This window comes from Chionomys nivalis, chromosome 9 (assembly GCF_950005125.1).
Source record: "Chionomys nivalis chromosome 9, mChiNiv1.1, whole genome shotgun sequence".
Taxonomy (NCBI): domain Eukaryota; kingdom Metazoa; phylum Chordata; class Mammalia; order Rodentia; family Cricetidae; genus Chionomys; species Chionomys nivalis.
The window spans coordinates 42,568,124-42,583,157 of record NC_080094.1 but is presented as its reverse complement, the minus strand read 5'-3'; the positions used below and the strand labels follow the sequence as shown (position 1 = coordinate 42,583,157).

Here is a 15,034-nt window from a genome sequence, read left to right as displayed (position 1 = left end):
TTGTCATCTTTGAGAACAGTTTGTTCAGTTCCACAGCACATTTTTGTTTTCTTGATGTTTATAGTTTTTTGGGTGCTTGGCATATTCTCAATACTAACCCAATGTCAGATGGTGAAAAGTTTTCTCATTCTGAAGGCTGCTCTTCATTCAAATGTTTCCCTTGCTGCACAGAAACTTGTGAATTTCATGAGACACATCTGCCAATTTCCTCTGTGACCAGAGTCCTATTCAGAAAGTCCTTACCCCAGGTTTAGGGGTCATTGAGAAAGAGGGGTGTCTCTTAGTTTGCTTTCTACTGCTGTGATAAAACACGATCAAAAGCAACTTGGGAAGGAAAGGGTTTGTTTGACTTGTATATACTGAGGGAAGCCCAGACAGGAACCTGGAGCAGAAGCCACAGAGGTATGCTGCTGACTTCCTCAAGGCTTTCTCAGCCTCCTTTTATATCTGGTGCAGGAGAATTGTCTGTATTCTGTCAATCATATTTTAAATAAATGCTGATTGGCCAGGCAGGAAGTATAGGTGGGTCAACCAGACAGGAAGTAGAGGTGGGGTAATGAGGACAGGAGAATTCTGGAAAGCAGGAATCTCCCTTGGCATTCCTGTCCAGACCACCGAAGAAGCAGGATGTGACCAACTCCGCTGAAAAAGGTACTGAGCCATGTGGCTAACATAGCTAAGAACAATGGATTAATAAAGTTACAAGAGCTAATAAGAAGCCTGAGCTAATGGGCCAATCAGTTTTATAACTTATGGAGATCTTTGTGTGATTTTCTTTGGGACTGTGGGATACCAGGCAGACAGAAACCCCAACAAGCTGGCCCTCGTGTTAGAGAATGGCGCCCAACCTCATACTACAATATCCCACCCAGGACCATTTGCCCAGGGATGGTACCACACATAGCAAGCTGGACCCTCCTACAATAATCAATAATACAGAAAATGTCCTAAAGATTTACCTACAATCGATCTGATAAAGGAATTTTTCAACTCAAGTTCCAGAGGTAGTGACTAGAGAAAACAGTATTTTCCAGGCACTATAGGAACAGCTGTATGAATTCACATGACTTTGACAGCATGCATAAGACATGTGCAAGATCAAGCCAGCCCAAATCCCAGTATGGATGGGATGGGGGAAATCATGAAACCCCACTGCTAGCTTTGGAGCTATTGTCAACTAAGGGTTTCCAAGAGAGGAGGAATCCATTTTCTTCAAGGATGTGGCCCCCTGAGAGGTTGCCTATGGTACAGGAGATAGTCCCACTTGGGCACACACTGCCAGCACTAAGTGCATTCAATGGGATTATTTTATTTTTTTTTAAAAAAAATACATGAACGAGGCTGGAGAGATTTCTACAGATGAAGGGCACTTTTCTCAGACGATCTTGACTCAGTTCACAGCATCTACACAGTGGCTCATAACTGTCTGGAATTCCAGTTCAAAGGGATTCAAAACCTTCTTCTGGCTTCTGCTAGTACCAGGCACACCATGGTACACATGCATACCTGTAGGCAAAACACTCATACACATAAAATTATGATAAGTCCTTAGTTTTAAAAGAGCACTAGAAATAGAGAGGGAGTACTGGGGAGCAGGACGGGGCATGGGGTAGAGGTGGATTTGATCAAGATGCATTATCTACATAAATGAAATTGTCAAACATTAAACATTTTAATCATCCACTTGAATTAACATATGCTTATTGGGACTGGAGAGATCACTTAGCAGTTAGGACACTGCTGTTCTTGCACAAAACCCAAGTTCAGTTTCCAGCACCTACACCTCCACAGCTCCTAACAATCCGTAACTCTGGTCCCAGGGGATCCAATGGTGCCCTCTGACCTCTACTAACACCAGATGTGCACACACACATATACATGTAGGCCGAATGCTCATAAATCAACCTAAACCAATTTTTGAAAAATGTTTATTAGTATTAAGTATGCAATTTATCTTACTGTGAGAATAAAATGCAAGCTGCTAAAATGAAAACCTACACAAAATTATGTTAGAAGATTTTACAGACCTGTATTCCCATTCACAGACATGCTTAAAGGCCTCAGAACAACTTAAACTGATACTGAAATGAAGTGGAGTTCTGGAACAAAGTGAGAAATCTCTTAGAATAAAAAGAATGTCCAAAGAACCCTATCGGAAGGCCTAAGATTCAGACTTAAGAGGTGTTCCTGGAGGGGAGTGTGAGAGCCACAGCTCCGGAGCTGCAACGATATCCTGGCCTATGGGGAAGCCAGGGTATACTCGGCAGAGCCGCAGGACAGCTCTGGAGGCTGGAGCTGCAATTGGACATCTCAGTCCATTTTATGGGCCAGTTAGATGACTCATTGATATGAATATCCTACTTTCAACTTGAAAATCACACAATCAAAACAAAAGAGTAAATAAACTATCTAAATCTCAATGAACGGTACTCTTTCATGAGTCCAGTGTACTCAAACCTATTCACTGTAGACGATACAATGCAGTGACAGCTACACAGGGAAAGACAGGCAGAAGAGACGATTGTTCCTTATGACTACCAAGCTGGACTGCACCACACTCAGGCCCAAGTTCTACCTTCCCAGACAAGGAAGGTCAGGCCAACCCTCAACGCGGCCTCAAGGGGGAGCTGTGTGCCCTGGTTTACTAGGCAGTGCCAGTACACAGTTCCAGAGAGCAATGCCAAAGAATCATACAACCTTCCAGAAAGTATAAAAACAATTTTACATTCAGCTTTTTTGTTTGTTTTTTAGGACAGGGTTTCCCTGGGTAACAGTCTTAGCTGCCCTGGAACCAGTTCTTGTAGACCTGGCTGGCCTCAAACTCAGAGACCCTTTCGCCTGCCTGCCTGCCCGCAGAGTGCTGGGATTAAAGGTGTGCACCACCACTGCCTGGCTTATTTTGAATTTTTACATGCAAAAGCTGAGAGCTGGGTGTAGCGATGCACACCTTTGAACCCAGTACTTGGGAGGCAGAGGCAGGAGGATTTCTGTATATTTGAGGCCAGTCTGGTCTACAGAGCTAGTTCCAGGACAGCTAGGGCTACAATGAGAAACACCCCCCCATCTCGAAAACAACAATAATAAAAACCAACCAAACAAAAACCAAACAAACAAACAGACCTGACACCAACAAACTATCCCAGTGGTCATAATGCACTTTAAAATGTGCATTCATAGCAAGTACATGTCATGCACAGTGGAAAGAAAGATGCGGTAGGTATGATGAATGCTACCTGTGTCTCAAGGTTCAGTGACATCACTGGCACACACAATATAACAAGTAGTAAAAGGTCCCTCCCTTTCGACAGTATTGCAGTGGAGAAAGATGGCACAGTGATAGAGTACAGTGGGGTAAAGTGATTGGGAGAGTTCCCATGCAAATGGCACAAGGGCGCAGGGCTGGTCGCAGGCACAACTCAGCTGAATAGAGTGGAAAGGTGGCGGCTAGTGATATGGAGCCTGGGTTAGCTCAGGTAAATAGTCTAGTTACCCATTAACAGAGAGAGAGAAAAGGGTTCTGTGGTAGTCACCCCAGCTCTTTGAAACTAAACCCACACTCCACAGCAACTCCTTTCCATAACCTCTCTGTTGTGCCCCTTTGCTTCCCTCCGCCCTAGAGACCACCATGGAGCTAGAACAAAACTAGAAAAGTCTAAGGGAGTGCTCACACATGGTGTGCAGGTCTACAGAAGAAAAGGTCTGTTTCCGAAGGTACTGATTACATGAAAGTGCTAAATTCCCATGTGACGTGGACAAAGATAGAAATGCCCGTGCAGAAGACATGTTCTAAACTATGCTCCATTAAACATCATGTTTCAAATACAATACCGTAGGATTGCAGGCCCATCTCTCCGCAGTGAAGAGCTGACCAAAGCCCCATTGGTGCACTATTAAAAAACAAACCAGGAGGGGGGAAGGGGAGAGGGGTGGGAGGAGGGGGAGGGAAATGGGAGGCGGGAGGAAGCGGAAAAATTTTTTTTCAATAAAAAAAAAAAAAGGAATCGCCATGATTCTCCCACTCCAGACAGACACAGGTTAAGATCTTTCCTGTGAAACACGTCTGCTCATGGCAGCACCAAGCTACTTCAAGAGGAAGATGGGCATCAAAGACGCTCCTTATGGAGTTGGTTAGCTTTGGGCAAGAAACTCCTCTTGCCTGGACTGATACATAAACTGGACACAGAGAACCCTCAGAGAGAGGACTGTTGAACTTGCCTAAAGGTGAGATGGTCTTTCGGGGTTCCTGACTCATGAAAGAGTCTGAGAGACATTCTGCAGGACACAGCAGAAAGTGACTGAACTGTCTTTGGAATTTCCTGCTTCATGAAAATGTCTGCTGGATACTATGGGCCTGAAGGCTGAAGATGGATGCCCCAACGGTACAAAAGAACTTTGGGTGACTGTCCAGGCAGTGAGATGTCTCTGTCATTTCTAGAGTTTTGGATCTCTTGTTTGCTTAGGTAATATTATATCCTTCTGGAGTCTTTGATGGAGTTGAAGAATGGTTAGTTATAGCTATAGTTTTCCTTAGTTATGATAAAGGATAAAATAGATATAAATATTGCAACTGTAATTCTTGCTTGATAACTGTTTTGTTATATGTAATCTTACTATGTTAAAGTGAAAGCTTTTTTTGTTTAAACAGAAAAAGGGGAAATGATGGAGGTGGATCTTATATTAATCTGTTGCTTTCATTGGTTAATAAAGAAACTGCCTAGGCCCATTTGATAGGCCAACCCTTAGGTGGGTGGAGTAAACAGAACAGAATGCTGGGAAAAAGAAGCTGAGTCAGTGAGTCGCCATGATTCTCCCACTCCAGACAGACGCAGGTTAAGATCTTTCCAGGTAAGCCAGCTCGTGGTGCTACACAGAATATTAGAAATGGGTTAGATCAATATGTAAGAGTTAGCCAATAAGAGGCTGGAACTAATGGGCCAGGCAGTGTTTAAAAGAAAAAAAAAAAAACCAGGAAGCTGAAGGCGGTGGCGCAGGACTTTAATATCACAGGAGGCAGAGGCAGGAGGATCTGAGAGTTCAAAGCCAGCCTGGTCTATACAGTGAGTTCCGGGAACCAAGGCTACACAGGTTGTCTCAACAAACAAACAAACAAACAAGGAACAACTTGTCATTTCAAGTCTTAGGTTCTTGGCTCCTGTCAAAATATGTCTAAGCATGAACAAACTGCCTCAGTAGGGACACACTGAGAAAGGTTAGTGAGCCAGCCTTACGATCAGAATGAAATTGCTATTTGTCAGAATACCATTATAAAACCATTCTTCAAAAGTAACACCTTCTTAAGATAAAGAAAAAAATAATAAATCTGTCATTTTATTTAACATTCATTCTGAAGTTACAGTTTTATCAATACAATCTGCTTCTAATGAAGAAATCTTAGTATAAGCCTGAAAACATGCGTTTATACACAGTAAGATCTTCGACATTCCTAAATAAATTACATACATGATATATATTAAACAATAAAGAATACCAATTTGAGAATTCAGGACATTTATTTTTCTGCATGGGGATTTAACTACTGTGTACTACTCACACAGCAGTTATGTGTACTAGGTAGTGAGACACTAAATAATATTCAAAGTGTCCACAAACAGACTTTGTTTTTTAAGCGACAAAATATTTTCAGTCCTTGACATCTTCTCACTCACCTAGCACCAGATGCAAGGACTTAACAGTAAACATGTAAGTCTCATGCTTAAAACATAAAGCATGCATTGAGTCAAATTTATATATTCTGATCTATACTACTATGTATGCAATATATACTTCTTACTAACATTTTATACATTAAGTTACCCTGCAGCATTCTGGAATTTTAACATTTAAGCAAAACAGTTTTGGAAGGTTTATAAAACAAGTTTCATGGTTCATCTGCAGGCTGGCTTGGGTCAGTGGGGAAATGGCAGCAGTCTGAGGTTTAGACTGAATGGAAACGGTGCGTGTTCATATCAACTCATGTAAGACACCCATGTACACAGATGACAAAGATCTGTACAGCTGGGGTCACCAGTGCAAATACATGCATTTGAGGTACGTATTTTTTCATGGTCAGGTATAATTATGCAGTCATTTTTCTCAAGCCCTGAAGATTTAAGACCTAATCAAATGAAAAGCCTGAACTTTAAATATCAGATATTTATATAATTATTTCCAAATATTTGCTTTTAATGAAGATTCAACATTATAGGCTTAGATACCCAACTGAAAATATTTAACAGTAGATTTTCTCATTGTATAGACTGATTGGTAATTATACCTGGCCAAGTGACAAATAGTATACTTGATATTCTTGCAGGAACTGTAATGAAATAGTAAAATACTTCATTATTGCTTCATTGGACTGAGAACCTAAACGGCAGAGAAGCAGTGTTCAAGGATGAAACTGAGCATCAGAACAGTGACGCATGCCCCCAAACGTCCTCTGTGCACTACAAACTAAGAGGTCTCCACATTGTCAATGCCATTGGCATCTACATGGATACCAGGCTCCCCGCAGAAAGAAGAAGAGACAAAGTGGCCAACACTGGGACACAAACAGTTCTTAAGCTCTGGCAATTCTTGCTTCAGGCGTTCCAGCTGCTCTACTTGGAATATATTTGGCTGTTCAGGCATCCAATCGTATATCCTATGGTGAAACAAAAAAAAGTAATGTAATTCCATGTTTATTAAAGCTGCCTGATTTAACCTTTTCAAGAAAATCCATTTTTAAAAGTGCCTGAGATGCCCTTATTACAGAGATTTTATTCTGCTTTCTGATAAAACCAAAGGGTTAACAAAACTGTTCTTTTACAGTCCTGGTTACAAAGCAATTCTTCAAATCAGAAAATGGAATCCGTAGGTTCCTAGCGATCCTCAAAGTGTATGTCCTCCAAATCAACTAACTGGTGGTGCCTTATTTCACAGGAGAAAAAGCTCCCGAGAGCCGGAGCTTGTCCCCAAGACACAAGTCGCAAGTGAACAGTATCTAGCGTGGAGAGAGCAGAGAGAGCCTCTGGTGAGTGAGGCATGCCCAACAGCAGAGACTAGCTCCACATGCTGCCCTGTGAAAGTCAGTACAGGAGAATGCCAACTAGCAGACAAAGCCGCGAAACTGTAGAGACTGGAGAAAAAGACAGCTGCAGTATCAGACAAAAGTTTTAGTTAGAAAAAAGATCAATCACCAGCCATTCATAGGGAAAACAGCTTTAAAAGTAGCACACAAGTTTCCTTTGATCTGAAAGTAAAGTGGGAGGGGAGAAGGATGAGGTGGAGCCAGAGCAATTCAGTATCTCACTCTGGCCACAGCTGTCCCTCCCTCTGACACTGACTTATAAGATAAACAGATGCCTCTTAGAATGGAAGATGAGGTCCACGGGAGGGTCTGGTATTTTAGAAAACCACCACCACTTCTACCAGCAGCAAAAGAATGTGTTAACCAATTAAACACAGAGATAACCCACCCCACCTTTACCCTCAGTTCTCTAAGCTGATCACAGTAGCAGCCAGTTAAAGTCCCCCAAATATGATGCACACATTCTTTTATGAGGAATCCGATCAGCCAAAAAGTAAAGCCCTAAACACTAAGTAACCTCAAAGGTCTGAACAAGCAGGCCACCAAGACCACCCTAAAACAACACCCACCTCAACAATCCACTCACTAACCCAGAGCTTCTAATTAATTTTCTAAATTTCAATCTCATCTAGGAAGCCAAGAATACTTTTAAACATGGAATATGAAAAAGAAAAAATGGACTAACTGTCCTGGCCTGGGAGAAAGAGGACTGTCATCAGACATGCTCCCCACATAGCACTTTCAGCACAAAACAAAGGCCTTAGGAATTCAAAACACAATAGCATATAAGGAAAACTCAACAGAAACAGAGGGAAAGGTTCAGAGTAGGATGAAGAGCAAATCAGAGAATGGATCACAAGTGTTGTGTCCAAGAGTCAATGATACAGAGGGCTAACATAAAATTGAATCCAGAAATGTACATTCCCTGTTTTCTCCAGGACCCACTCTATCACTATCCACATTCCCACCTCTACATTCCCCAAACAAGGTCTCATGTCTGATTTTGGAACTGACCTTCTGATCCTGTCTTTACCTGCAAGAGTTTTGGGTTGCAGCCACGTAGCTCCACACCAAGTTTGTGCTGTGCTGGAAACAAACTGGGTCTTGAGCACACTAGGCAAACACTGTGCCAACTATGCTGCATGCCCAGTCCAGTCTTTAATGACACACATCAAGCAAGAGGCTAGTGGGGTACCAACTGCTCAGAACAGGGGTAAAACCACTCAGAAGATCCATTTCTAGGATTTCAGAGCACTGGTTAACAAAGTAGATTCTCTGAAGCCTCCAAGGGGAAACAAATTATACTTGAGGAAACAGCAACCAATGTGACTTCACAGTTCTCAATGCTAACACAGAAAACAGAGCATGATGGTGAAACAAAGAAAATCTACAAACATTTACAATTAATTCTACGTCCTCCTCTCTCAGAATAATGTAAAGGATGTGCTCTGTATCAATGATAGCAAACAAGGAGAAGAGATATGGCTGTGGAGAGAGAAGTTTGAAGACTTGAAATGCCAGCAAGTGGCTGCTCTCAGGAAGGTGCCTGTGCTCACAGAAGCCAGCTGGTCTGTACTGGGACATCTTAGTGAAAACAGGAAACCACTGCCACTTCAGTGGTCTTGTAATCTAAGGAGAGAGTCCCCTAGTCTCAACCAGAAACTTGTTTTAATACAATATGCCTGAACCATGGGCTCACGTAGTCTCCTTCTCACCTGGCAGGACTTGACCCTGAGAACTGGCCAAGGTTATGATGGACACTCCAACTTACTTATCCTGCAACTCTTCTAAAAACTCTTCTAAAAAAACTCAGACGTGGATGCCTAATTTTGCTGAGCTAGCAGCTGAGTGGATCACAAAGCCAATGAAGTCAAGATCTGAATCTAACAGTACATAACACAAAATGGGAAGAACTAAGGAACCTTGTTTTTAATCTTACACACATGTATCTGTATTGTGAGGAAGCAAAGTTTTGGAGAAATTCCACATCTATATTTCATGAGACCTGGTAAATAACATCCATATCAATACTAACAGCCTAATTATTATTAAGTAGTAGAATAAGCAATAGAATATATAGCTAGAACAGAAGTAATTTATAGCTATATACAAAAATGGATTAAGACCACAACAAAGCATAAAAATTAAATTCATATAAATATCAAATGGCATATTATTTAAGGATTGAAATAAGACTAAAGCTTTCTGAGAGAAATTAAGTGGCTGAGGAAAGGTGAGGGAGGGAAGGAGGGAAGGAGGAAGGGAAGGAGGGAGAAACTGGGATTATACAGAACCACAGAGGATTTAAAATCACTTGCCTTTAAACTCACTACAAGTGTTTGCTGTATTTTTCTCTCTTCTCTCTTGTTCCCTCTCTTCTTTGAAGCTGTTGGTGGTGCTTGGGACTGAACTTAGGTCATTCACAAGACAACTTAAGTGCTCTGTCACTGGTCTATGGACTCCACACCCCTAGAATGGGTCAAGCTAGGCACTGGCAGGCATGCCTCCAATCTCAGAGCTTGTATAGAGGCAAGAGGAGTAGGATTTCAGGGCCTGCTTCGCTATACTAGACCCTGTATTGTCTGCTGTACCAAAGCCAGATGAGCATTTAACAAAGCTATAAAGGTCATCATAAATTAATCACTCCCAATTTAATGTTAAAAAATAAAATGCAACAGTTTTATATTACTAATCAGGGCTACCTGTCCAATCTGTGCTTTAATGCTTCTGTAGAGAAATAGTTTTTCATCATTGAAAATGCATACTTAAGGTTGGGCTGCAGGTCAGGTGCTCTAGTGTGTTCTTAGCACGCATCCCCAGCATCATCTATAGCAGGGTGGTGGCCCATGACCACAATCCCATCATCAGGTGGAGACAGGAGTATTGGAAGTTCAAGGTCATCTTTATTGATACAGTAAATTCAGAAACCAGCTGGGGCTATATAACCAAACCAAACCTATACTCCTATCACCCCTCTTTCATATGTTCTCCAAAGGCTCCAAATCACTAACCACTCAAAACCACCTAAATTTGTCCATTTAGAAACATACAAGCCAGGTAGTAGTGTGTGTCTTTTATCCAAGCACATGGGAGGCAAAGGCCGGCAGATCTCTGTGAGTTCGAGGCCAGCCTGGCCTACAAAGAGTTCCAGGACAGTCAGTGCTATTACACAGAGAAAACCTGTCTTAGAACCCCCACACCCCAATAAAACAACCAAAAAATAAAAGTAAATATAATATAAAAAGAAAAACAATAAGACAGGGACTTGGTCAGGGACAACTGAAGGAATAAAAAACTGGTAGTTTTTTTTTTTATTGTAAGCCTTAGTAACTATTAGAATTTTTTTATATTATACACAAATATTTTCACATCAATATAACCTCTCTTGTCTCTTGGGCCCTAATTAGAGCCCATGCCAGCCTGGCCCTCCAAATACCTCAACAGTCACGCTCCACCTCACATATGCTGAACCTGGGCCTCAGGTAAATTCTATCAAAGAAAATATGCCCATCTCAAACTCCCAACTCTGTCCCTCTCTTCAAAGACGCTGAGCCAGGCAGAGTCTTCCTCAGCACTTGGTATAATATTGTTCTGCTAGTCATGTCAATATCCAGCTCCAACCATAAAAGTCCTCGAGAGGAAGGAGCTGCCTAATTTATTTTCCTTGGCAAAATCATCCATGGAATTACCTCACACCATCTTTTCCTTGCCCCCAAATACTTAGTCATTTTTTCTTCTTCATACTCAACATATACACATAAAATTTCCCAACATTTGCTAAAGCCAGTATTTTATCAAATTGTTAATATAAAATTATTTTTATTTTGTTAGTTGGAAACACCTATTTTAAAAAATCAGCCAGCCATTCTGCTTTATGCAAAATAAACCAACTAGTTTAGAAGGCAGGTAGACAGGTAGGTAGCATGCAGGCTACAATTTAAGGCAGCAGAGCACCTAGGCATAGTGACTTTCAACTATAAGACTAGGCTTTGGGAAGTTGAAATAGGAAGGCTGCAAGACTAAGCCAGCCTGAGCTACACAGTGAAACCTCTCCCTGTCTCCAAAAATCAAAATAAATTAAGTTAAACAAGTAAGTGAATAAACTAGACCAGCTTAGACAAAACAGTGGGAGTAAAATCTTTATTAAAAATAATATAACTTATTAGGACAAAGCATAGTATGTATTAAATCCAAGGAAAGTATATTTTTGGTTTTCAAGCTGGTCTGGTTCTTTAGAACCCAAAGCCTCAAAATAAAAATAAAAGAGTAAGAAAGAAAAACAACCTTGAGTATCAGCAACTATTAGACTATTAAACTTGCATCTTAAAATACTAATTCCTAGAAAACTTTTTTCCCATCTAGTCAGTAACATTTGCTCCCACAGTCTTTATTTTATTGCCCTAGCCTCTGAAGACAGTACACAAAACAAGCAAAAATGCCTTGCTCTTGTGTGTCCCACACTCTCTCTGTGTGTGCATTATGGAACAGGGAGGCACTAATTCAAAGAGGCCAGGAAGGAAAGTAGACACACGGTGTAATATATTGCATGTTGTGTGTCAGTCACTGATAAATGATGTTGAGCAAAGTAAAAGCAGTGCCCTGTGAACAGAAGCTACTGGCAAGTATAGGTGAAACTATATAGCCTTCCTTCAAGTCACATTTCAGCATACAGGAATGTCTCTCTGAAGCAAAATAGAAGCAGCACACAGAGGGAAGTCATGAGAGGAAAGACCCAGAGGAAAACAGGACTGAGAGGTGATGGAACTCTGTCAGGAAGACTTCAAGGACTTCCCTGAGAAAATACAATAAGCAGAGTGGCCATTTATGTTGAAACCAAGGTGATAAGAAGGGACAAAAGTTTAAACCTGAGTTGGATACATACATCACTGGGAATGTATAAAGATATAAAACCCCACAGAATTCAAATGAGATCAGTGCAGTGGTTTGAATGAGAATGTTCAGTTCCTGGTAGACAATTTGGGAAGGACTAGGAGGCTTGAAGGAGGTATGTCACAGGGGTGGACTTGGAGCTTACAAAAGCCAACAGGCCCAGTCTGTTTCTGTCTCTCTCTGCCTCCTGCTTGTAAATCAGAAGTAAGCTCTCAGCTATTGCTTCAGCACCGTGCCTACCTGCCTGCTGCCATATTCCCTACCATGATAGCCATGGGCTCAACCTCTGCAACTGCAAACAAGACCCCCTACTAAATGCTTTCTTTTGTAAGACGCCTTTGTCTGGTGCCTTTTCACAGCACAGAAAGTAACTAAGATAATCACTGAGAAAGTTCTGACAGACAGGAAACACGTGTGGGACAGGCAGCTGTCTTCAACCCAAGATAACTTGTACATTTGGTTAAGGCTTCTCAAGTGGCTTTGACATAGTTCAACATCTGGAAAAAGCTCACAAGCTATCAAGATAAACTTTAGGCTAAACTACATCATTTTAACCTAACTAAATTTAACAGTTTAGAAGATAAAAAGCTACACCTTTTATAACATTCCATGGAGATTTTTTACAAGAAACAAATACCTATCATATATTAGACCATTTACTCCAAATTCCTTCAGTTTCCTTCTGTTTTCAGGATCATTGGTATCATCACCCCAGCAGAAAATGACCAATCCCTTAGCTTTTGCCTCTTGGACATAAGATGGGTTTCTAAGCAGATCTTCAGTATGGGCATTAATCCCCTGAAGGAAAAAAAAAATCATTGTTTACAAAAAAAGAAATGTCATTACAAATACTAAACTATCAGACTCTAGGTTGTTAGTGCTCTTTAGAGGAGACGAAACAGGGAAAAATGGGCAGATATTTTTCTTATAATTTTCCTTATTTAATGGATTATATACATGTGTGCATATAAACCCAACATATTATTAATACCTATATGCAATTTATAAGCACACTGAATGTGTAGTCATTGTCATTTCTGTACTTATTAGTAAAACCAATAATCAGCTGTTAGAATAGGAAACATTATATAAGCCAGGCATTGGTGGCGCAGGCCTTTAAGCCCAGAACTTGGAAGGCAGAGGCAGGTGGATCTCTGTGAGTTAGAGGCCAGCCTGGTCTACAAGAGCTAGTTCCAGGACAGGCTCCAAAGCCACAGAGAAACCGTCTAAAAAAACAAACAAAAAAAAAAAAAACAAAAAAAAAATTATTTAATACTGTATAAAAAAAGAGAGAAAACGTTTGTACAAGCAACATTTAATATACTTAGTAGGCTGAGTTTATATATTTATTGTATATGTGTGTGCATGTGCATAACAGTAACAATTAAGTTAATTATTTTTAAAGAAGAAAACTGGAACATACATAACTCACCAAAATATTTTCAAACTGTGCAAAGCTCATAGCAATGGGTGTTGTCCTAGATCTGAGGTCCATGAGTTCAGGGTAAATATCAGATTTTCCTTGGGTCAGAAATAATATGGGATATTTATTTTGCTTTTGCCGAACCCTAAATAGACAGGATAAAGAAAAAAATGGTAGAAAGATAATAATATTACTTTGAAACTTTAGAAACTACTAAAAAGAAAGAAAACAAAACAGAAAGAAACAAAGATATGAATATGGCTCTTGCCCACAATCCCAGCTCCAGGAGGTTGAGGCTGGAGGATCACTGTAAACTCAAGGCTAGCCTGGGCTACACAGTGAATTCTGTTCTACAGATTGAAAACTCTCAAAAGCAGAACAAACAAGAAAGACCAATCCCATTACTCAGACACAATCAGGTTAAACATAAGAGTACAATAATCTTAGAAATGGAAAATGGGAAACCGCAGGAGGGTTTACAGCTTGTATGGAAGACAAAATGCCAGGCATAGCGATACAAGACCCAGTACAGTACAGACAAAGGGTGTCACGGTGAAGGGCACTTGGGAAAAAAAGTGCTTTTTAGGAAGGAAAGAAATGGACAACTGGCTGAGGACAAACCAGGGTGCCATCTGGACAACCTCCCAATACTGCCTCCCCAAACCTAGCTATAATCAAAGGGTGCAGAAACAAACAAAAAGACCTGAATATTACTCACATTGTACAAATATCTGCATCAAACGAAGAAAATACTATTCTCCTCTTCCCAGAATTTTCTAAAACAGTTTTTAAAATTATATCCAAAAACTGATTCATGTCAAAATATGTTGATAAGTTGCCATCCCATACTCCATCCTATATAGAAAGAAGAAAATGAGAGGCCATGATACATGCTGGAGCCGCAGTGTTAGACAAATGCCAAGAACAATCAGCCCAATATTTACAAATGTAGTTATGTGTATATAGGATTATAGGATTATTACAGAATACAGAGAGTAAACAGATTATTAAATTAAAGCAAATAATCATATCCATCTTTACAGTTGCCCCCCGCTTGGGAAGCAGGAGATCAACTTATTTTAACACGCATCTCATGTATAGCATGATGCACATCCTTCAGCTGTATATGAATCTCTATCATTAGCACATCTCTTATTTTGTATTCTTTGACCTCTGATTTGTTTATTCCCTCAATGCAATTAGTAACAAGTTCTGGTCTCTATATTTAAAATAAAATCAGACTATCTATCTAAGTAAAACCATGCAATATTTTCCTGTGGCTACCTTCTATTTAGCAAATAATTTCTCCAAGGCCTATTTAATGTGGCAAATAGCGAGAGCTCATTTTTTTTCCCTAGAGACTAAATGTATGGCTATTTCTCTGCCTGTTTGCCCAGTAATGGACACATAGGCTGTCGCCCCACCCCCACCCTTTTTTGCCTATTGTGAAGAAGTAGGCAATAATTACCTTTACAGGGTCGTGGTCCTTCTTGGTAGATACCCAGTGTGGAGATTTTAAAGAAAATGGCCCCCTTAGGGAGTGGCATTATTATGAGGTGTGGCTTTGTTGGAGTGGGTATGGCCATGCTGGAGGAAATGTGTTACTGTGGAGCTGAGCTCTGAGGTCTCCTACGCTCAAGCTACACTCAGTG

General features: G+C 40.6%; 1 protein-coding gene across 4 annotated transcripts in view; it reads right to left on the bottom strand.

Moving 5' to 3' along the window:
- Nucleotides 1-3,930: 3,930 nt before the first annotated feature.
- Nucleotides 3,931-15,034, bottom strand: part of Gpcpd1 (glycerophosphocholine phosphodiesterase 1) — a 58,701-nt gene continuing 47,597 nt past the window's right edge. For 3 of the 4 annotated variants that reach the window (XM_057780109.1, XM_057780108.1, XM_057780111.1), the window contains 4 exons: nt 14,101-14,237; nt 13,392-13,527; nt 12,597-12,757; nt 3,931-6,643 (listed from right to left, as the gene is read on the bottom strand). In XM_057780109.1, coding sequence (XP_057636092.1) covers nt 6,454-6,643; nt 12,597-12,757; nt 13,392-13,527; nt 14,101-14,237 — 624 coding nt within the window. In that variant the 3' untranslated portion in view covers nt 3,931-6,453. The remainder of the gene's footprint in view (nt 6,644-12,596; nt 12,758-13,391; nt 13,528-14,100; nt 14,238-15,034) is intronic. The other variant, XM_057780110.1, reaches the window with a different exon arrangement.